The following is a 23,188-nucleotide window of genomic DNA, read 5'->3' as shown; positions in this document are numbered from 1 at the left end:
AGCTTTTGGAAAGTTGCAGGCAGGATGAGTTAGGTCTCATAGATTTTCTTTATTTGGCCTTCTTAGTTATATCTACTGATTAAGTAAAATCCAAGTTCCTTAAAGCAAATGCAGATCTTCAATTTCACTTAGTCTAGCAACTACAGGACACTGGGTGTTTCATGATTCATGGTAGAAAATAATTTTGTAATGGTATAACAGAAACCAAGTTCTCTATCTGATCTTTTTGTGCACATCAGTGCTACTACCATAAAGCGCTTAGATTTTATTGCCTTGTTTTTTTCTGGCAAGTTACAAGGTCACTTGTGAACTACTTAATCTATAACTAGACATGAGTGTATTTTCTTTAAAATAAGCATTGAGGTTTTCCTTTCTTAAAATAATGCTTATTCCTTATAACTTCTGAAATGTGAACTGTATAAACTGGAGTCTCATGGATTGTGTAAGCTCCTGTCATTAGGGACTTGATGCTCAGGAAAATTGCTCCTGCTGATAAGCTTGCATGTTGTTCTTTTGCACTTTAGTATTCCTTTTTTGTCAAAAATGTTTTGGGTTTTCTTCCCCACTTACTGTAGTTTAACCCCAGCTGACAACCAAGTACCACCCAGCCACTCTCTCACTTTCCACTCCTCCCTCCTCACAGTGAGATGAGGATGAGAATCAGAAAAAGGTAAAACCTCTGGGTTGAGATAAGAATAGTTTTACAATTGAAATTAAGTAAAATATAGTAATAATAATAGGGAAAAAGAATAAAACCCAAGAGAATCAAGTGATTCACAATACTGTTGCATAGCACCCACTAGCCAACGCCAGTCTGTGATCGGCTCCTCCCAGCCAATTCCTATCATTTTATCTATGGGGCATGGCACTCCATAGTATAGAATATCCTTTTGGCCAGTTTGGATCAGCTGTCCTGGCCATGCTCCCTCACAGCTTCTTGTGCACCTGCTCACTGGCAGAGCATGAGATACTGAAAAGTCCTTAATATACTGTCAGCACTAGTCATCAACTCAAACATCAGTGTGTTATCAACACTCAAATCAAAATACATCACTGTACCAGCTGTACTGTTCTGTACTCAGAACAAAATTTGCTCTATCCCAGCAGAAACCAGGACAGCACTGTTAGTAACCAAATCACAGTAAAAATGTTTTATCAGTCTGTAGAATGAAGTGAATTAAGTGAGTCATTAAACTCAGAGCTTATATTTAAACTAGAGTAGGGCCAGACTGCCACCTCAGAGAGCTGTCTCCATTACTATAGTTGTGTGTTTCTGTTGTATCCCTTGTTTCTTAACTTAACTTAGCAGTCAGGCGATCACATGGTTGCTTTGTGGTGTGTTGCTGAAAACTGGCTCCTTACCATTTCTTGCTACTGACTTGTTGACAGTGAGAAGACACCATTGCCAGGGACTGAGTGTGCCAAAAGTGTCCATTTTGGTGACAGTGCAGTCATAAACTGATTGAAATAATAAAAATATGCAGCCCCTTTTGTCCTGGGTGTGCATGTACAAACCAATATATGCAGAGATAAGCATCCAAGTCACATGTGGCTTATATATGGTTAAATGTTTTGCACGTGCTCTTAATATTTCTTTCTACTTTCACAGCCCATTGGGAATGTGAACTGTGCCCTTGTTCTAGCAGCAGTCATTACTTGATCTGTCCTCCTGTTTAAAATTCAGTCTGTGATCTGACTTAATTCTGCTGATAGCTGCTTCACATTTAGTTAGATGCCTGAGCATAACTTGAGTAATGTGTCTCCAGCTTATGGCAGAATGAAAACAAAACAGTTTGTACACCTTACTTGAAAGATCAGTCTGACAGGATATTGAAGAATAAAAAGTAATTTTTGCAGAGACGTAAGAGATGTCCTTTGCAGAAAGTTTATTTTTAGCTTTTAATTTCAAATGCCAGGTGAAATGTAGTGTAATAACTTAAAATCCCCTATACACTTTTTCATAAAGCATACTCTGTTTCAGCTCAGTCTAAGACCCAACTCCCCCATAATCTGCAGATATTTTTATCAACTTGCTGAGAGTGAGGACAAGATTAATTAATAACACTGAATAATAGTTTGATACTTGACACTCAGAACAGTTCTACCTTTATAATTTTTCTTCTGTAGGAAATCAAAGGCAAATACAGGAGTTACAAAACAAACACTTTTGAATGAATATTTACAGTGTAAACTAAATTACAATGAAAGAGAATGCTTATATGTAAATCTTTCAGAACCTTGCATAAATACACTCTGAAAAAAATCTGAAACTGTGTTGATAATCCAAATGGAAGGTCTCCTGGGGTGGAGGGGAAAACCCCTATAAGTCACTATACAGAAATGCTTGAAAAATTACTGGATTGTAAAAAGTAATTTGCTAAACCCAAGTTCCTCAGTTATCAGCCTCCTTTGCAGAGATCTTTGTAGTAAACAGACTGGAAGAATTAATAAAGGGAGTTCTGCCATAATTGTTTTACACTAAAAGGCTCTTTGGAGGGGTATGTGAAGTTACATAACTTAGTTTGACTGTGTCTGAATGTACAATGTTCATGATGCCTTCAAGTCTTTGGTAGTGGTAAAGATGGCTAGGGTGGGTAGGTCTTTCTTGTGCTGTGAGTGGCATGCCCAGAATTGAATTTGTTTTAAAATTTTGTTCTCTTTGTAGCCTACAGTTTGCAGTAGCTGCCTGCAGGCTGGTACCATTGCCTTTGTTGAGTGCATTTCTGATCATATTCTAGAGTCTCTGTGGGATTCTTTCTTTGTTAGTCTTAATGTCCACACCTCCACAAACTCTCCCACATACTCTGGAAAGTCTTCAGAATGCTATCTTAAAACTTTTCATTTGCCTCTTTAATCAAGTATAGAAATTAATTAACAAGGACAATACTGTTTGTATAGCAAACCCAGAGCAGGATTGACAAGAGCCCCATCAAATAAACAGATTGTAATATAAAAATCTTTTTAATGTTTTCATTACAATTATGAAATAAAATTGTAATATCCTTTGATGTATATAAGCTTTTGTTAGGAGAAGGCTAATTAAAAACAGTAACCTGTATATTATTGATTATTGGTGAAAGAAAATAGTCATCATTGTGTCAGAATTCACTAAAATGGAAAGACTACCAGGAAGAATTAGACAGTGTCATGAAGAAATCCGTATCAGTCTTTACTTCCAATTTTTGGAAAGGATTTTAATGATTATAGTATTGCATTGAAATAAACCTTTTGTTGACTTGGTAATCTGCCTGATTTGTAACATTTTATTTTCTTGGGTTTTTTTCCTACTTAGCTTTTGCAGCATGATTGTTTTAATAGCTGGAAACATTACTGCAAAGACTGATTTGATACTCCATGTAGTATTTCCCATGTTACAATCTCTGCTTGCTTTTTTTTTTTTCTTGTACCTTACCTAAAGATTCATCCTGTTTTTAAAATCAGGACAGTGGGAACTTCCTATTTATAATACTTCCTTGAAATTACATATTTTGTTAATATTCACATTCTTTTTCATCACACCAAAATACTTGAAGAACAAAAGAATAATGATACATTGTGTAAATACAAAAGGTTGTTAATGAAAATGGTGTGATTTCCAGTTTGATGCAGTTTATTTTGTGTGTTGTGCTGCAGGTCTATCAAATGGTTTTGGAGATGAAAGCAAAGAGAGAGCATTAGATGATACTCCAGGAAGAAAAGTTGAACCTCGTCGCCGCTGTGCATCAGAATCTAGTATTTCATCTAGTAACAGTCTCTTGTGTAACTCAAGGTAAAACTGTAAATATGAAGTACAGATTTGAGACTGGATATATCAGTTTTCTATAGTGCTTGTGACCCACATTGGAGGATTGCATCAATTTTGGAAAAAAGAGTGTATTTCAATTTTCTCAAGTTTTGTCAGATCTGAGATCCCTTTTAGGTTTGCTGGGATTCTTCTGTTGAATTCAGGTTATTGCATATCCAGGCAGTTACATTTTTAAACTGTCTGTGCTTCTCTTGCTCTGTAAAGATACAGACATGTTTTTGCATATAGCATCTTGGCTTAATTACCTTCCTAATCCAGAACACTAAAAATGTGTGTCTTTATTTTTGTGAGGGCAAGAGAGAAAAAAGTTACAAAGCAGAGTCTTGTAGACAGAAAAGGTGGTACCACAGCTTTGGAGCTGTAGGTTATCAGTCTGTGGGTTGCTGACTAGGTACTACAGTGTGGATAGTAACTCTGTACCAGCTATTGCCTTTCTCTCCACGGAGTCTGTTGTTAAAGGCAGGACTGTCGGAATGGATACTTCTGCCACCATTGATGTCTCCAATGGTGTATCTTCTGGAAGAACACTAATTTCTGGGTGATAGGTAGCTATCTCCAGTCCTGGGCTATGAGACATACAGGAGAGTATAGGGTAAATCCGTTAGACAGAAAAAGAGGGCTTTATTCGTGTGTTCAGGTTAAGGGAATGGTGTTAATACAGTCATGTCAAACAGACTTTCAGAAACAAAGATAATTTAATATTGCATCTATTTTAAATGTGATATTCTAGATCAAATTGTCAATATAATTGTTCAGATTCTATGATTTATTGAAAAAAACTCAAGTGTGTAGAAAACAAATTTCCCATTTTGAGTAGAGGCATTTTACAATTGAAAGACTGGAATTTTTTAGTGAAAAAGTAAAGAGAGAATGGGTGCATTTCCTGTGTAGTAGAACTGTTGGAGCAGTGGAACTGACTTTTGCTGATAACCAGGCAATTCTGTGTATGAAAATAATCAGAGCTTTGCCTTTTATGTTGTTTGTATTTGTTACTCAAAATATTTTTAGAGCTTGCTCCACTAATTTTACTCTGTACTGATGAAATTTAAGTTCTAGTTCAGAATTTTGATTTATAAGGACCAATGTTAATTATCAAGTAATGATTTTAATATTAATACTTTTGTAGTTTTAGTCTGCCGAAGTGTGGTAAAGGTAAACCTGCCCTGATACGGAGACATACACTGGAAGATCGAAGTGAGCTGATATCATGCATTGAAAATGGAAACTATGCCAAAGCAGCAAGAATTGCAGCTGGTAACTATAAATTATTGAATTCTTAATAGTATTGTGTGATTTTGTCCATTTATTTGACAGATTCTTACATTATTATTTTTAATGCTTAAATACGTTAATCCTTCTAAAATTGTGGTTGATATCCTTCCAGAAACACTGAATTCTGCTTTTGACTCTTTAAAGACTTTTAAAGAATAGCATCTGACTCTGATTTTGATTAATTTTCTTTCCTTGCTTGAGGAAATAAAGAGGTTTTGAAATAAAAAGAGAAAATTAGTTTTCTTTTACGGATCTTGTAAAAGAAAATTCGTAATCCTATGTGCTAGATTAGTAACCCCTTACTATCATGTGGAATATTCTGTGACTTGGAAGAATTCTGAGGCTCTTACTTTTATATACACCTGAGAAGTCTCTGAGTCTAGCTGAATGCATCTTGTCAACTTGTGTATGATTTTCTATTCAGCATTAAAACACGATTTCTTTGCAGCTGAAGATAGTGTAGATTTCTTTCTTATTAGCCCTCCTGAAGAAGAGGACTTGTACTGTTTTTATGTACCAGATACAGTTCCACTTACATATTTTTTGAAACAGTCTGTAAATGAAGGATGAATTAATTGAAACCTCATGGCTCTTTCTAGCTGACATGTGAATACTTTACAAACTGTTACTAACAGAGCAGAGAAACAGAACTTGCTGTGCCGAATTAATTTTTTTTTTAAATACTTTTTTCTTGCTATTTCTACTTTTAAAAGGTCCTAAACCAGTTTTTTCCCTTGGTCCTTTTTGTAATGTCAAGATAGAACATGTATCTGCATGCCACCTTTCATTATAAATAAGCAATGCCCATTTGAAATGCACTTTCTCTCAGCAGTATGTATTGCTGGATTGCTGAAAGAAAGTGCAGCTGCAGCCCCTGAACTGTATCTTGGTACCAGGTTTCCCCATACAAGAAGTGCTGCCTGACCTTTACAGCATATGAACTTGGATAATTTTTCCTCCTTTGACCACCACCCCAGTTCCATCTTGAGGCTGTAACTCACTGTCTTCTGATCAGTCTCTGGACTGTGTCTAGGGGACCAGTTGTGGTTTTGGCTGACTGAAAGGCTTACACCTGTCTCAGGCTTTAATACATTGCTGAGCAACGGAGAAGAAAATTGAGGATTCTGTAGAAGTGCACAGTAACTTAAACTCAGTTGTTTGTTCCCTGCTTTTTGAGAAGAAATAAAACACGAGGTCTGCTGCCTGGAAACCTATTGACATTTTTGAACTTGACTGCAGAAAAGGGCAGGGCAGAGAGACCAAGAAAACTTCTGAAAAATAAATAGAAATCAAAATGCAGGTTAGAATTTAGGCATAAGAATAGAAAGGTGTACCAGTATTGTAAAGTTATGAGCTGCTAATCTCAGTGTGTGTATCCAGATATCCAACACTTGGAAATATATACCATGCAAATTGCATCTTGAAAATCATCACCTCTGTGACAGGATTGTCATCACAGTAAAAGAAACTGTTATTTGAAGTACCATAATTTTATGTTTTCTTTGGAGCTTTTTCAAAGGGAAAGAATAACTGGAATTTGGCAAACACTTCCCAAGAATTAAGATATTTCAGATATGCTATTTCCAGAAGTGTCTAAGCTTTTGTTCTTTATCTTTAAGCTTGGAAAAAAGTATCAGTATCATGTAAAGAGCTCGTACAAATACTACCTTGTTTTTATTGGTATGTGTGTGAAAGTTGGTATTGGTATTTGGATTCTAAGGATCGTGAGCTGTTGGTTAGGAAACCAGCACATTTGTCTGAGGTTTCATTCTGGAACATTTTAATTTTATATTTCTTTGTTCTTAGAAGTTGGGCATAGCAGTATGTGGATTTCAACTGATGCTGCAACATCTGTTCTTGAGCCTCTAAAAGTAGTATGGGCCAAATGCAGTGGATATCCCTCTTACCCAGCTCTGGTAAGTGCCCAGCTTCCCAGAAGTACAGTACTGACTGTTTCTGGTCTGAAAACAGACATATCTAAGGTAATTGGTAAATTCCCATTCAGGTTGAATAAATATGGCTTATTCTGCCCTCTTTATTATGCACTGAGTTTGTAAAGTTACTGCAATACCAGATTTTAAGTCAATAATTTCTGCTACTCTGCCAGCCCTTTGAGATGTGCAGTACTCCTGTTGTGCAGCTAAGCCTCCTGCAGCCACTTGCTCACCCCTTGTGGGTGGGGGGAGGAGTTGGAAGAGTGCAAGTGAGAAAACTCTTGACTTGAGATAAAGACAGTTGAATAGGGAAAGCAAAAGCTGTGCACACAAGTAAAGCAAATTCATTCGCCACTTCCCATGGGCAGCAGGTGTTCAGTCATCCCCAGGAACACAGGGCTCCTTTACATCTGGCTTGGGAATACAAACACCATCACGCTGAATGTCCCTTCCTTCCTCCTTCTCCCCCAGCTCTTCATATGGAGCATGATGCCATATGGGATGGTCTATCCCTAAGGTCAGTTGGGGTTAGCTGGCCCAGCTGTGTCCCCTCCCAATTCCTTGTGCACCCCCAGCCTCCTCACTGGTGGGGCAGTGTGAGAAGGGGAAGAGGCCTTATTTCTGTGTAAGCACAGCTCAGCATTAACAAAAACATCTCTATATTGTCAATGCAGTTTTCAACTCATGTCCAAAACATAGCCCCATACCACCTACTGTGAAGAAAATTGTCTCTATCCCTGCTAAAACCAGCATTCTTGTCTCAGTAGTCTTTGTTTCTACATTATGTATTATTTTTGCTGCAAAATGAGTATGAAAATACTCTTGAAGCTGCAGCTCATTAAATAAACAAAAAACTCAGTTGCCGGAATAAACTGCAGCCAATTGTGTGAATGATGTACTGGAAACTTAAACTGTTGTTAATAGAGGAGATATATATGCTTGTGTGATAATAAAGGAGAAACAGACACAGTTCTGTTTACATCAAAGTTTGCAGAGAAAATATGGATGAGGTTTGGCTGTAGGCATTTGGGGTTATATGAATAGCTCATACACTGGCTTGATTTATATAAGAGTCTGGATAATCAAGGCTTTAAATATGTGTGTTCTAAGGGCAATGTGAAATGTAATCATACAGTCAGGTTAAAACCTCTGGAGGTAGTATTCAGAGCACTTAAATCCCCTCAGTGGGTGACTCAGACACTTGGGTCAGATGCTGAAAATTTGATGATTGTCTCTTGAAGGATATTAGTGCTAGATTTAAACAGATGAAGACCAAAGGGTTCCTTTTGTGCCTTCTCCTTGATGTCAGCATTGGTGTTACTGAGAGTGGGATAAGTTAATTGAGGAGTTAAACCTCTGTCAAGAGAAAAAAATTCTTCTGATTTCTATGAGCTCCCCACAGCTTTCTATTAATTTATTTCCCAAAGTCAGTTTACTGTGGATTAAGATCGGTGCCAGTGTGGAAAAACAACAGGAGTTCTTAGAGGAGGAGATGGGTAGAACAGGCATAGAGTAAAAACCTTTCTTTGGGTGGAAGCTAAGCATTTCATAATGCTGTGAGCTGCCTGCAAAGGAGTTTTTCCATCAGGATGGTTAATTTAACATTAGCAGCGTATTCCCTCCCTCAAGTTTTATTTAGAAAGACTTTGTGACTGTAACTGCAGGTTTTGCTGAACTGAGTCATTAAATTGGATATGCGAGATATTTGAAAGTTACACCTCTTTTTGGTTTTGTTTTTAAATTTTTGCTCCAGAGTTTGAGCATGTATTTTACCAAAATACTTATACCTTAATATAGGTTGGTTTTTTAAGGTATATGAGTTACAAACCCCAAAATTTGACGCCAGTTACAGCTTCTAGAAATCCTGGTTTGACTTTTTCATTCTAAAACCTGCTTGTCAGTTCAAAGTTGTACTAAGTGGAATTCAAATGGGACTTCTAAAAAGAACTGATATGGGTGCAAAATGCTTTTTTCGGTCTTTTCAGTCAAGTCTGCCACTGGGTCTCCACTATGCCTATTCAGCTTATGTCAAAAAGTTGTGTGTAACACAAAGTCAGTTTATATCCAGTGACTGTTTAGTTTACTATTTATTTCTTGTTAACTTAATTTGTAATACCTTCTTAAAATCAATTGCATCATTTTAAAAATGAGGAACTGTCCTTTCTTCTCTCTTACAGATTATTGACCCCAAGATGCCTCGTGTTGCTGGCCATCACAATGGTGTTACTATACCAGTGCCACCTCTAGATGTACTGAAAATTGGAGAACAAATGCAGACCAAATCAGATGAGAAACTATTCTTAGTACTATTTTTTGACAACAAAAGAAGTTGGTATGTTATTGAAATGTATTGTTTGATGCAGTTACTTAAAATTTTAAGAATCTGTAGCTTTGGTCTAGGAAGAAAATTGAAACATTATTTTTCCATGGATATAATTCCTATGGAAGTTAAATAAACTGTAAGGTTAAAATATCATATTTGAGTCTATTTTTGGACCAAGGTATATATCATCACTGAAAAATACCTCTTTATTGTCAGTTTGGAAAAAAGTATTTTAAGTCATTAAATAGTCTTTTTTTTTCACATGCGACTTTCATTTATTGACCTGATGAAATTCCTTCATTGCTTCATAGTTTTTTTTTAAAGTAATAGTTAACATTTATCTCTATCATCCTTCATCATTGCTTTCTGAATTACAACACTTCTTCTTCCAGTCTGCTCAAGTGCACTTTCTTTGAATTTTTAACCTCTATTTGTTTCAATGCTTTATTAACACTTTCATTTGAAGTTCTTAAACTTTTCTAAATTCTTTTTTCATTAAATCTTCCCTGTTTCCGTTTATTTTGGCATCAGCAATATGCTGTGTAGACCCTGAAGGGCACAATTCACACAACAAAACATTCTCTTACCCTCCCCCATGGTCTTTGGTTTTAGGGCTGGTGGGATTTATCTGTGGAGGTAGGAGGAGACACACGAGGTTTTTTAGTCTTCTTTTGGTTGCCAGGGTTGGTTTGGTGGGTTTTTCCTAGGCATGGAAGCTTTTCATCTACCTTCTCCCAAACTATGTAATTTCTTTTCTATGATCTCTGTAGACCCTCTCCTGTCCTAGTTTCCATGCAGGTCAAGCTAACTGTAAATCTGTCCATGTCTCGTTTTTCTCTTGATTTTGCTTGCTTTTAGCTATCACTTTTCTCTTTAGATGATTGTATGTGGCATTGAGTGATGCTGCCATTCTCCTGACTCCCTCTGTGCCAGTACAATATCACTTAAATAAACTAATGCTTAAAATTTATAACTGGTGTTTGCTCTCCTGCCCCTTAAATTTTTTGGCATAATTTTTCTGTTCTTTAGTTATTTTCTTAATTAATTGGTACTTTGTCTTAATTATCTTTGTTCAGTTGCTTAGGAGTACATAAGATCCTGCATTCTTCTGCCTTTGTTTGCAGAGAACATTGCATTTAAACATACTCTACCTTGTTTCTTGGTTGTTTTTTTTTTTTCTCTTACTGGTGTTGCCAGTGTAATGCATGTTTTCCCTGGTCAGTTTCTTAATAATTGCTCTGATTGCTTCTTGATCTGGGGAGTCCTCTGCAGCTTAAACTTTTCTGATTAGTCTCTATATGCAGGTGGTCTTAAATCATGTAAACATTGTGCAAAGTTGTCTCTAATGGGTACTCTGCATAGATGGACAGGAAAAGACTCAATTCTTCTTCCAGCCCCTTTCCTCTTCTACACCTTGATCCCACCAACTTGTTTTGGTAATGATTATTTTATTGTGATTTTTTTTGGCACTCATAATTCTATCTCTGCTGTGTTCCTTTTAGTCTTGAACCCCTGTTTGTGATTTTCATTGATTGCAGGGTGTCTGTCACCTTCATTCTGTGATTTCAGTGTCTATCCCCAATGGATTTTCGTATTTGTTTCTTCTTCTTCCCCACTTACATCAGGACGACTTGCAAGGCTTTCTTTTAAAAATAACTCCTTAAAACTTCTTCTATCTGTATTAAAACTGATAATGGTTAGACTGATGCTTTCCATGCTATTATACTGTGTGTCCTTATACTGACTCTTCACATTTTATTTCAGTGTGTGTGCTCAATACAATAGAGCTCTAGTTTAGAGTCCTTTAAGAAAATGAAAATAGCCTATTTTTTTATTGAAAAGAAAATTTTTGCACATTTGGCTGTCTGATTTCCTGTTGGTTTGGCTTCAAATGATCTCCCTCCCAAGCTAATGTTTTTATACAAAAGGAGGGCTTCTGCCTTTTGCAGGATTGGGATTGCAGAGTACAGTAGCATATCTTAAATATATTCATTAATTGACCTAATTTTTGCTTTCCTCAATGACTGTGACTTTGGAAAACAGGATTACAATCAACCTTTATGAAAATGACATAAATTTAATTTATAATTTTAAAATAAATATTTAGAATGCTTTAACTAGAAGAACAGGATGTAGAGCTTTTTCCATTATCACTCCTCCATGCCCAGAATTTGAAGACATTTATGGAGCTTGAAACAGAAAAGGACCCTGAATACGGAGCTAGTGGGATTTCAATACTGCAGGGTAAAAGCATGCTAAAGCAGAACTTCCTTGCCAGCTTAGCTTTCCCCATAAAGAACAAATCAAGATACCTGAAATGTATGGCAAAAATCCATCATCTGAAAACTCCTTGTAAAAGAGATTGTGTCAGGTGAATCTTGAGTCATGCCCATTGTTAGTTGCTGCTGCCTATTCTTTAACTGCATCAGTATTTTAGGCTAAGTCCTTTCTATTGATACTTTATAGTTAAGTACAATCACAGAATGTATTCTCTGTTTTATGGAAGAGATTTTCTTAATATTTCATGTTCTTTAAATATTTAATGCAAGTAAGCACTATCTTAAAAGGTGTTTTATTGTTTTGTTTAAGATGGTGAAGCTGATGTGCGATATCAGAAACATGGCATAGTAGCCCTGACGTTTCTGGACAGATTTCTTGATCTTATTCTATATTTAACAGATTTATTTTTTACCGTTTTCTTACAGGCAGTGGCTTCCCAAATCCAAAATGGTTCCCCTTGGGATAGATGAGACCATAGACAAGTTAAAAATGATGGAAGGACGTAATTCAAGCATACGAAAAGCAGTAAGAATTGCTTTTGATCGTGCTATGAATCACCTGAGTCGGGTCCATGGAGAACCAGTCAGTGACTTCAGTGATATTGACTAACAGAGATTTTCTAGCAAGGCATGAAAAATACCACAGAGACTTGAAGTCTACTAATGAACCTCTTTGTCTAAAAGAATGTATTGAAGATACAACCCCTTAATTGTTGATTCAGTGGCTGAGTTCTGCAAACTTGAAATAGTTGAGCAATTCTTCTAAATCACCATTGCCATATTGATTAATTATTTTATTGTGTTGTAGATTGGAGGATTTTCCACTAAACCTGTTAAAATGTCTTGTTCATAGTGTTCATAATTGTACATAAATGTATATTCAACACTTAACTTATTCTGATTTTAGAAGTAGCTCCTTAATTCCTTTTATAATTTTGTTGGGGAGGGAACTGGTTTTTGTTTTTTCCATGCTTTTTACTTTTTTTTTTTCTTTTTTTCTGAGGTTAAGTTACCTAAGCACCATCTTTCAGCTTAAGGTGTTTAGTGGATCGTAAAGCCTAATATCAAAATGGCATCAAATATATGTTTGCCTAAATCATATACAGTATGGTGCTGCTTGTATAATTTCTTCCTTGGTCTGTAGCTTCTGAAAAAGACTTCTGAATGTTTGTGTAAGTTGTTGCTCTTTGCACAAAGTACCACATATTTAAGATTGATGTAAATTTACAATTACAAATATGTATTTTAAGAAAGGAAATTGCATTATTTTGGAGGGTACTTTGTGAGAAAGACATCAATAAAAATTATACTATGTACATCACTTGCAAATCACCAAAAACACTCCATTGTTGCCCAAAATGACTTAAGGTTGTTACTGTGTTAAACAAATCTGGCTTAAAGCCTGCAAGCATATGATTTCTTTCAAAACCATATCCCATTTATCTCCCATTGGTTTAATTTTGTTGATGTGTGTGCCTCCCTGTGTTTTATTTATTGTAGAAAATGTATTAATTTGCTTTATAATGAAAAATAAAACTGACAAATATATTGATATGCATTTTTATACAGGCACATGAGAAGACAATTTGCTTTGGGAGAAAAATGTATTGGAAATTGTATAAAATAAGTCGATGGTTTGTGTGTAATTTGGTTTTTTGGTAACTTGTAATCTTTTGTTTCCAATGAGGGGATTTATGTAACTTTTAATTTAGAACACTTTGGTAGCAATAGAAACTTTGGATACATTTTTGTATGGTACATGTGATGTATATAGAATTAGTACTTTATTTTTATTTTTAAGAAGTAAAGCATTATGTTTGGGCAGGGGGAAGAAGGAGGGTGGGTTTCCAGAACTGCATTTTTATATTAAAAAGAAAAAAAAATAAAGTCAAGATATTGATTGTTGTAGCTACTTTATTCCTACCTTCACTGAGATACTGAATTTGTAACAATGAAATGGCAAGGTATGTTTGCAATGTGATTTATAATGGCTCCATTATTTATAAATGCACTGTGTTTGAACTCTTTTGCAGTGATATCGTAAATACTGTACCAAGTTATATAATATGAAACACCAAATAATGCATATGAATGCACGAAGTATTTATGCCCAGCTTTTTTATAAAGGATTAGCAAATACAGCAAAACCAATACTTTTTAAATCTTTTTTTTAAAACTTCATTGAATAGCATACTTCATTGTTAAACCTGCTTGAATCTTTATTTTAAAGGGACAATTACTTTTTAAATAGTTTTTAATGTTTTTATTCTCTATTGTTTGTAATACCCCCGTAGAAGCTTGAAATAAAATTTCTTTCTCAACTGTAAATTTTGTCCTGAATTTAGCCCCGTAGATTTTGCTGCAGTGCCCATTTTCTTACTCCATGACTGAGCTGTTCCAGAGGCACTGAACCGAGAAGCTGAATGTTCTCCTGTGGCACCCAGCATTGTCCTCGCTGAGCCCTTTGCAGAGGAGGTATTCCAGTTAGCTGAGACCAGTTGCCTGTGTTTGCCTGTGGTGGACCCTGGTAATTAAGGCTGAGTTGGATAAACTTCACAAATGATCAAGCAAATAGTTTTCTCAGGCTTGACAGCAGACACAGCTTGAGGGAGAGCAGTGATGGCAGGTACCCTGGAAGGACCATCATTGAGGTATGCTGCTCTGAAGGCCACAACAGCCACATCAGTTAGAAAAATTAAAATCTGGTTGTTTGCATTAAGTATAATGACTTCAAGGATCTGACATATGATTATGCTCTTCTTTAAAGGGAATGGAACCTAATTTGGGCAGTGTTGAGACATTAGAAACACCTGTCATCATTAGGACTCTGTTAAAGATATTAAAAAAATACGCTACATCGAATTTTATTTCAGTCTGGTTCCACAAAATGTACTCAGATTTTGTGTGTGTGAAACTAGATAATGATTCACAACCTCATTTTGGTGCACAGAGAAATGGGCTTTTTTTCTGTCTTGGACCTTGGAAAGCTGAAATGCAGTTACAACAGAAGCTGGAAGATGACAGTACGTGTATGATAAGGATGCTGATACCTGTGAAATATGAAGTGCCGGTAAAAAAGAAAACACAGAGTTGCAAAATGATTCTTCAGAAGGTTTCCTACATTCTCAGTTGCTTTGCACACTAGCAACATTACGGGGGGGGGGGGGGGGGGGGGGGAAAGAGCTCATCTTTTTCAAAAAAGAGCATTAATTATTTTTGCTTTTTTTTTTTTAAATCACATCATCAGAGAAAGCTCTACTTCAAATTTTGCACAGACTTCTGAGTCTTATTTTATGACTTTTCCAGTCAGAGATGGTTTCATCAGTTCTTGGAGAAAGAAAATGTGCTGGCTTCATCTTACAGGGGACTGTATGCACTTAAAAGAAAACTTTACTGATTAAAAGAAGCTTTTTAAGTATCCTGAAAAAGCACGATGCATCTTCTTCTGATGAAACTGGAATGAAGGGCTCATTTATTTTTGTTCTGGTTATGTGGTGGAAACTGTCCCAGGAATTCCTCCCAGACCTGTCGAGAGGAGGTTGCAGCAGTGTCAGTTGCTGTTCCCATACTCTCTTGTGATGAAATCAGTATCATCCAGTGGCTCTTGAGATTGGTTAAAGCTTAAAATAATTTCTCAGACTTGCCAGTCTTTAGTGTGACTTGGGTGTTTTTAACAGATGTCATACCTACTTACGAAAGGAAGTCTGAGCTCCAAAGCTGCCTTATTTCAAAATTCTAGAGCCTAACCAGATACAGTAGGCAAATGAATGTGTGCATATTAGAGTGTACTTCACTACTTTTTAGACTAGGTTCTTCTATGATGGTAATAATAACAATATAGAGTGTAAATTAGTATTCTAATGGAGAGAAAAACTGGAACACCACATTCTGGCTTGCCAGCTTCTTGAGGAGTGTTACAGTTACAAGAACAGGGTGTAAGTTTGCACATTCACTGCTCAGTTCTGGTTGTGATCATTTCCTGTTAAAAGAAGTGTGAGACCTACATCATCAGTTGAAACTATGTGAAAATGTCTTTTCTTGTATCAAAATATGATTATTTTATTAGTATTTAGGGGGGAAATGTGACTAGAGAATAATGGGGTTTTTTTAAAAGTTTGTTACCGACGTCAGTGATTTTTTTGGAGAATGTTGTGATTTTCTGTCTTTTACACTAGAGGGAGCAATACACATGGACCATCAACATCTACAAAATAAGTATTCTGTTTTTCCTTTTCAAAATGCTGCTATTAAAACTTGCTGCTCGTAAACAGTAAGTCTTCTTCACTTCTAGTGTTTCTAGTCCATCAAAAGTAGTTTTCTCTGTTCTTGCTGCAAGGGACTGATTTGGGAATGCTGAATTATAACTAGAGCTAGTACAAAGGACAAATAGCTCTAGCTCTGGATTTGCTGGCTATCATGTCTAATTACAAGTGACAGATTAGTAACTTCTTAAATTCTGTAGTGTTAGAAAATGATTGAGATGTGGTTGCTGCTAGTAGCACAGTGCAAGTCAAACACATCAATTAACAGAAACACTGAAGTTTGGAGGTGAAGGTTCCAGATGAGGCAGTTGCTCTGTCCTGCAGCCTGGCAAGGGGAGGTTGTCTTGAGGATGTGTGCTAGGGAATCAAATAAATTCATCTCAGTCTTGTGATCATACAGGTAAAGGTTCTTGCCCATGTAAGAACAAACTTTCTCACCCCCACTATATCTGTAACAGAAAATACAGAAGTGAAATGTAAATGGAGGAGACATTTACTATGCACATCCAGCTTAGCACCTTTGGGTTGCCTTGTTTAGATTTCGTTTGACATAATTCAGTTGATATGTCTTACCTATTTTATCAGTTCTTCCTTAAAAGGAAGAACTCTAAAACTTTCAATGTAGAAAAAGAGTAAGTCAAGGTAATGGAAGTTTGGAAAATAATATTTTGGAATAGCATGAAGTTAAAAAACTTTTTTAAAACTTTTGGGAGCTAGTATTTGATAGGAAGGGGCTGTAAATTTATTTTTGCCTACTTATTCAACTTTTATTGTCTGTGCACAGAAACTGCTATCAAATCCCTGATGGTCAGGAAAGAAAACGCAGTATCTCTACAGCTGTACTTTAACACTATTCACGATCTTTTTCAATTGTTTCTATGTGTTAAACTAACAGTGCAGTGATTGCAGTCACCTCATTCTATTTTCTTCTTGTACTTCATGGAGAGAGGCGACAGAATTAGAATTTTATTTTCCTTTTAATAATTTAAAATATTCTTTAATTTTTTTAATTTATCCCCATGATATCACATATCTTGTCATCGCACTGCTGCTCTGCTGCCTTTGTGCTGCTCTGCTCCTTTTTATTTTCCAGTTCCTCCAAGCTCAGCTCATTTTTTGGTCGTTTTGATCTGTTTTGAAGTCTTCACTGCAGCAAGCCAGCACTTTCAGCAAACCAGGGAGGTCTCCACTTACTGGGCTGAAGTGGCTAAAGTCTGCCTATACAGAGAAGTCTGGGGTAATGTGAATAGTTTCCATGTCCAATCTTTGGTTGCTCCTCTTTACATGAAATTTTATGTATTGATACCAACTTTTCTCATCTCTCCTACTGAGCTGAGGTTTTGGTCTTGTCTCAGCTGTCTGGAGCCATTCTCCACCATGAAGGGCTTCACGCTGTGAATTCTGGGGAGATGTAACTGTACTCTCTGTTCAGATTCCCTGGTAACAGTCCCAAGTAGGTTTAGCCTGAGAGGATGGGTTAGGAAGGCTCACATGCCTTCCTCTCCTGTGGTCAGTTACTGGGTCCTTCACTCCTCCAAACTTGGCTTAGTGAGGAGACATTTACTGTCCACATCAAGCTCTATGAGGATAAGAATTTTCACAACCTTATTAAAAAAAAAACCCAAAACCAGAAAAATCTTATCTAAATCCATGGAAAGTATAAGGGGGACAAAGGAAAATCTACACTTGTCATTTTAATGGGAAAACAGTTGCTAATAGATGGTGCAGAGATGATTAAGGAATGGAGTTGTTTTGATTGATGATTTGGGCTTTATTTGTCACTGTATTTGAGATTGTGACAGTTCATTTCTTCAGACTCCTAGTCCTTGTTTAAAAAAGTTGATAATACCCTTTTTTGTAATTTTGCTTTAGGGCCATGGAAACTTCATGCTGAAGTAGATGGAGAGCCACAGGAACATGAGTAATTTTTGTCAATAATCAATAGGGAACTATTGAAAAACATTAGCAATTTTTTACCATGAAACTTGTAGGATTTGGGGACTTTGAAGATTGTCTAATTTTTCAATGTGTAGAGTTCACAGAGGTATTGTAGCACTGTAAATTACTTCAGTTGTAAGAAAACCAATAATGTCTCTTTTTCTTAGGAAAAGATGAGGACAGTGACAGCCCCCAACCCACACCTAGGTCGGGAGGCAGGAGGGCCCAGATCAGGGCGGAGGCCATAAAGGATGAGGATTTGGAATTCGCCAAAGACCTTGGGCACTTCGCGGCACCGGTAGCGAGGGTGAGGGGAGAGCGGCCCAAGTGGGAACCATTACCTTATGTGGAGGTGAAGGAACTGAGAAAGGCTACAAAAGACTATGGGAGGGATTCTCCCTTCTTTAAAAACGTGCTTGACCTTACCTTCTCAGGGCACACGCTTGTCCAACATGATTTAAAATATATTGCTAAGTCCCTATTTACTCCCACCGAGCTTTTACTATGGGAAATCCAATGGAAGAAGCTTCTGAAGCCTCTTCTGAAGAAACACAATCTGGCAGAGGCACTTGGTGAGGGGGAGGAGGGACTTGAGGCTATGGCGGGGGAAGGCGAGTTTGCCCAGCCGAAGGATCAGATCCTGCTTCTGGTGGACCTCCTAAATGACATCAGGGAGGCCGGCAGACTCGCCCTTTTGAAGATCCCGGATGGCAAGACCCCCCTCCAGAGCTTCTCGACCATCATGCAAGGCCCCAAAGAGTCTTTTATAAAATTTGTGGACCGGCTTAAGGAAGCCATTGACAGGCAGATAGAGCATCCGGCGGCGAGGGAGGAGCTCCTTCGAAAGATGGCACTCACCAACTCAATGGCCGAGACCAAGATTTTGAGGACTCTGCCACAGGACCCCGAGCCCACCATTGCACAAATGGTGGAGGCCTGCACCAAGGCAACATCTACTGAGGGCACCGTCACCATGGCCGTAAGTAGGGGGATCGGGGAGGCGATGCTCAATCTTAACACCACGCGCTGCTTTGGGTGTGGCCAGATGGGCCACATCCAAGCGAACTGCCCTCACTGGCCCCCGGAGCGGCTATATCACTCATACACTCCCTCCCCAAGACCACTGCCCAGGAACCATTTCCCGCATTACCAGCAGGCGGGAAATGGGCCACGGAGCGTGAGGAGGGGCCACGCGAGGACACCAAATGGCTCTTCTCAGCGCCCAAGCGTCCCCACCATCCGGGAGGACCAGTGGCCCGCAGGACAGTTCCGGAGGATTGGTGGAGCCACGACGATGGACTTTGCCTCCTCCGGAGAACAGCCAATTTAGATCCAGGCAACCGCCAGGTCCTCAAAAGCTCCATCACCATCACCTTCCAGGATGATGACCTGGTGAGAGTTCCTGCAGGGTTCCTGGAGCCCCCTTACGGCGGCGGCGAGGCGACGGCGCTTCTCCTTGGTGACAGCAGGCACACCCCGGACAGAATTTCTATCCTACCGGAGGTGCTGTGCTTTCAGCCGGGGTACGAGGTCACCATCTCGGTCATGTGCCATGACCCTCCATACACCTTGAGCAAGGGGCTCCCCTTCGCCGTGCTCTCTCTGTTGGACTCGGACAATTTCACTGGACTGGATAAGGAGGAAAACAAATATGTCTTCCTCACAAAAAACGTATGTAAAGAGAGACCTATTATTAAGACTATTCTTTCACTACATGGAAAAGAGGTGGCCCGGGGACAGCGGGAGGTAGCCCGGGGACAGCGGGAGGTAGCCCAGGGGACAGCGGGAGGTGGCCTGGGCACAGCAGAAGGTGCCCAGGGGACAGCAGGAGGTGGCCCAGGGGACAGCAGGAGGTGGCCCGGGCACACGGGGAGGTGGCCCTGCCCGCGGCACGGTTGGCACCGTGCCCTCGTTACGGTCGCTGCCACCCCAACCGTTCCAAGGTTCCGCCGCTTGGTGACATCAGCCTGGACGGTGGCACCAGAGGTGACAGCTCTGCTCCGCCTCTGCCACCTTTGCTGGCAGCGATGGCTTTGCTGAGACTGCTCGTCCTGCTCGCCCTTGTTGGGTCTGTGTGGGCCACCTGGGACACCTGCAGGTCAGTGACCCGGGGGGCTCGGGGATGCTCGGGGGGTTCTCTGGCACAGCCAGGGCACAGAGGAGCCCCTCAGGGTCTCTGTCCCTGCTGTTCCCGAGCAGGGCAGTGATGGCTCTGTGCTTCCAGAGGCACCTGCGGGCTCCGACCCATGGCCTTCGACCACAGCTCTGTGGCTGCAGAGTATTCCCAGGGCAAAGACTACCAATCCTTGGATCCTTCTGACGGTCCCCCCCAGAACATGGGGGGCTCCAGGGTTCACCCAGGGGCCTGGCCTGGCGAGGTCAGCGTCCAGGCCACCCTGGAGAACAGCACGTGGCACATGTGCTCGGGGGCACTCATCCACCCCCAGTGGGTGCTCACAGTGGCACAATGCTTCTTTGGGGCTGGGTAAGGAGGAGCAGGGTCAGGGGTGTCCCCACAGCAGGGACAGGGATGTCCCCAGAACAGGCTCAGGGGTGTCCCCACAGGAGAATCAGAGATGTGCCCACAGCACGGATGGGGAAGTCTCCAGAAAAGGGTAAGGGATGGCCCCACAGCAGGGATGTCCCCACAGCAGGGACAGTGGTGTCCCCTCAGGAGGATCAGGGATGTCCCCACAGCAGGGACATGGGTGTCCCCTCAGGAGGATCAGGGATGTCCCCACAGCATAGCGAGGTGCCCAGAGCAGAAAGGCCATTGTGCTGCCACAGCCCACAGCTCTGCTCCCTGTCACCCCTGTCCCCACCTCCTGCTCCTCAGGGACATCTCCAGGTGGGAAGTGGTGATCGGGGCAACGGATCTGAGCCAGCCGAGGCCAAGCTGCGCCACATCCAGTCCCTCATGGTGCACCAGTACTACGACCCCGCCATGACCAAGAACAACATCGCTCTGCTGCAGCTGGACCAGGCCGTGGAGTGCAGCGACTACATCCAGCTGGGCTGCGTGCCCGACAGCTCCCTGGCAGTGCCCGAGCTGAAAACCTGCTACATCGCGGGCTGGAGAGCCACCCCGGACAGCGGTCAGTGCCCGCCCGCAGCCGGGGACGAGCCGGGCACCGCGGGGCCGGAGCTGTGGGCAGGGACACGGCGGGACAGGGGCACGGCCCGGCCCGGCCCGGGGCTGTTCCCGGGGAGGTGCCGGTGCTCAGTGCCCTCTGTGCCCGCAGCCCCCGGCCTGCGCCTGGTGCTACAGGAGGCCAAGGTGCGACTGATTGACGTCCAGCTGTGCAAGAGCAGCCGCTGATACGGGGGGGGGGGGGGGGGGGGGGGGTCCGTGAAGCCCCAGGACCTGTGCGCGGGGTACCCACGGGGCGGCATCGACACCTGCCAGGTGGGGCTGGGCGCGGGCTGGGCACAGGGACCCTGAGCCAGCCACGGCCCCTGAGACCCCTCCGAGCCAGCACGGGGACTCGTAGCCCAACCCTGCCTTGGCACCCTCTGGGCCTGGCCCGGTGCCCTCCCAGCCCCATGTCCCCACCACTGACCGATGTCCCTGTCCTGTCCCATGTCCCCAGGGCTGTCCTGCCCTTCCCCAGTTCCCAGATCCCTCTCCTGTGCCTCCGTGCTGCCCTTCCCTTCCCCTTCCACCACTGAATCCCCTCGGGGCCATCCCAGCCCAGGCCACCCCTGTCACTGCTCCCCGCTCGTCCCCATCCCCATGTCCCTGTCCCTGTCCAGGGGCTCCTGTTCCCTTTCCCATGCATGGATCCCTGTCCCGTGTACCAGGGCTGCCACTCCCCATCTCTGCCTCCCTGTCCCAGTGTCCCCCTGTCCCCAAACCCCACCCAGTGTCCCCATAACCCCGAGGTGTGGCTGTGACCCCGGAACAGCCCCTGACCCCTCTCTCCTGGCGCAGGATAACCCCATCCAGCTGCACCCCTAAATCCCTCAATGACCCTATCCAGCTGCACCCCTAATTCCCGGGATAACCCCATCCAGCCACTCCCCTAAATCCCTGGATGACCCCATCCAGCTGCCCCATAAATCCCAGGATAACCCTATCCAGCCACTCCCCAAAATCCCGGGATAACCCCATCCAGCTGCCCCCTAAATCCTGGGATAACCGCATTCAGCTACACCCATAAACCCTGGGATAACCCTATCCAGCTGCCCCCTAAATCCTGGGATAACTGCATCCAGCTGGGATAACCCCATCCAGCTGCCCCCTAAATCCCTGGATGACCCCATCCAGCTGCCCCCATAAATCCCTGGATGACCCCATCCAGCTGCCCCCATAAATCCCTGGATGACCCCATCCAGCTGCCCCCTAAATCCCAGGATAACCCCATCTAGCTACACCCATAAACCCTGGGATAACCCCATCCAGCTGCACCCCTAAATCCCGGGAAAACCCCATCCATCGGCACCCCTAAATCCCGGGATAACCCCATCCAGCCGGGATAACCCCATCTAGCTGCACCCCTAAATCCCTGGCTGACCCCATCCCGCCACTGCCCTGGGTCCCGGGCTGGATTTTAGGAAGAGGATTTTCCCCAGGGATTGGTGACATTACCAAAGCTGCTAGAGCTCCGGCTGGGATTTCAGGCTGTCCGTGCAGGGGCCGGGAGTTGGATTCTGATGGATTCTGATCCTCCCAGGTACTTCCAGATCGGGATTTCCGTAATCCCGGGATTCTGCCTCAAAACGGGGAGGAGGGACCCGCCCAACCGTGGATTTGCTGCCACCTAGAGCGGACAGTGGGGCTGGAACCTCTGGAAGTTCAGGGAATTCCAAGCCCGGCACCCGGGCAGGAAAAACCTCCCAGCGCCCGGAATTGTCGGGATGGAAAGCGGCTCTTCCCAAAAGGCTTTGGGAATTCTGGCCACCACCAAACTCCCAGCACAAGGGATGCTGTGCTCGTTCCAGGCTTCCCCAGGCAAGGAAAACCTGGAAATGCGGGAGGGAATTCGCCGAAAATTCTTCCCAGCACCGCACAGGGATGGCAGAAGTTAAAATAAAACACCCCAAAACTTAAAAAATTAAAAAATCCACCCCAAAACACCACCAGGAACACGAGAAATCAGTACAGGCACGCAGAGAAATTGTGGGATATTCAAAATCCTCGGGAATATCCAAAATCCTGCTTGTGCAGGATTTATGGGGGAAGCTGGATGGGGTTATCCCAGGATTTAGGGGTGCAGATGGATGGAGTTATCCCAGGATTTAGGAGACAGCTGGATGGGGCTATCCCAGGATTTAAGGGTATGGATGGATGAGGTTATCCCGGGATTTAGGGTGAAGCTGGATGGGGTTATCCCAGGGTTTAGGGGTGCCGATGGATGGGATTAGCCCAGGATTTA

The 23,188-nt window shown here is 41.7% G+C and overlaps 1 protein-coding gene across 11 annotated transcripts in view; it reads left to right on the top strand.

The window, feature by feature from the left end:
- Positions 1-13,941, top strand: part of BRD1 (bromodomain containing 1) — a 66,738-nt gene extending 52,797 nt beyond the window's left edge. For 10 of the 11 annotated variants that reach the window (XM_072920494.1, XM_072920479.1, XM_041711005.2 and 7 more), the window contains 5 exons: positions 3,634-3,769; positions 4,932-5,059; positions 6,884-6,993; positions 9,189-9,343; positions 12,040-13,941. In XM_072920494.1, coding sequence (XP_072776595.1) covers positions 3,634-3,769; positions 4,932-5,059; positions 6,884-6,993; positions 9,189-9,343; positions 12,040-12,223 — 713 coding nt within the window. In that variant the 3' untranslated portion in view covers positions 12,224-13,941. The remainder of the gene's footprint in view (positions 1-3,633; positions 3,770-4,931; positions 5,060-6,883; positions 6,994-9,188; positions 9,344-12,039) is intronic. The other variant, XM_072920483.1, reaches the window with a different exon arrangement.
- Positions 13,942-23,188: the final 9,247 nt, after the last annotated feature.

This window comes from Taeniopygia guttata, chromosome 1A (assembly GCF_048771995.1).
Source record: "Taeniopygia guttata chromosome 1A, bTaeGut7.mat, whole genome shotgun sequence".
NCBI lineage: Eukaryota > Metazoa > Chordata > Aves > Passeriformes > Estrildidae > Taeniopygia > Taeniopygia guttata.
The sequence above is the reverse complement of the archived record's forward strand: the minus strand, read 5'-3'. Positions and strand labels throughout refer to the sequence as shown.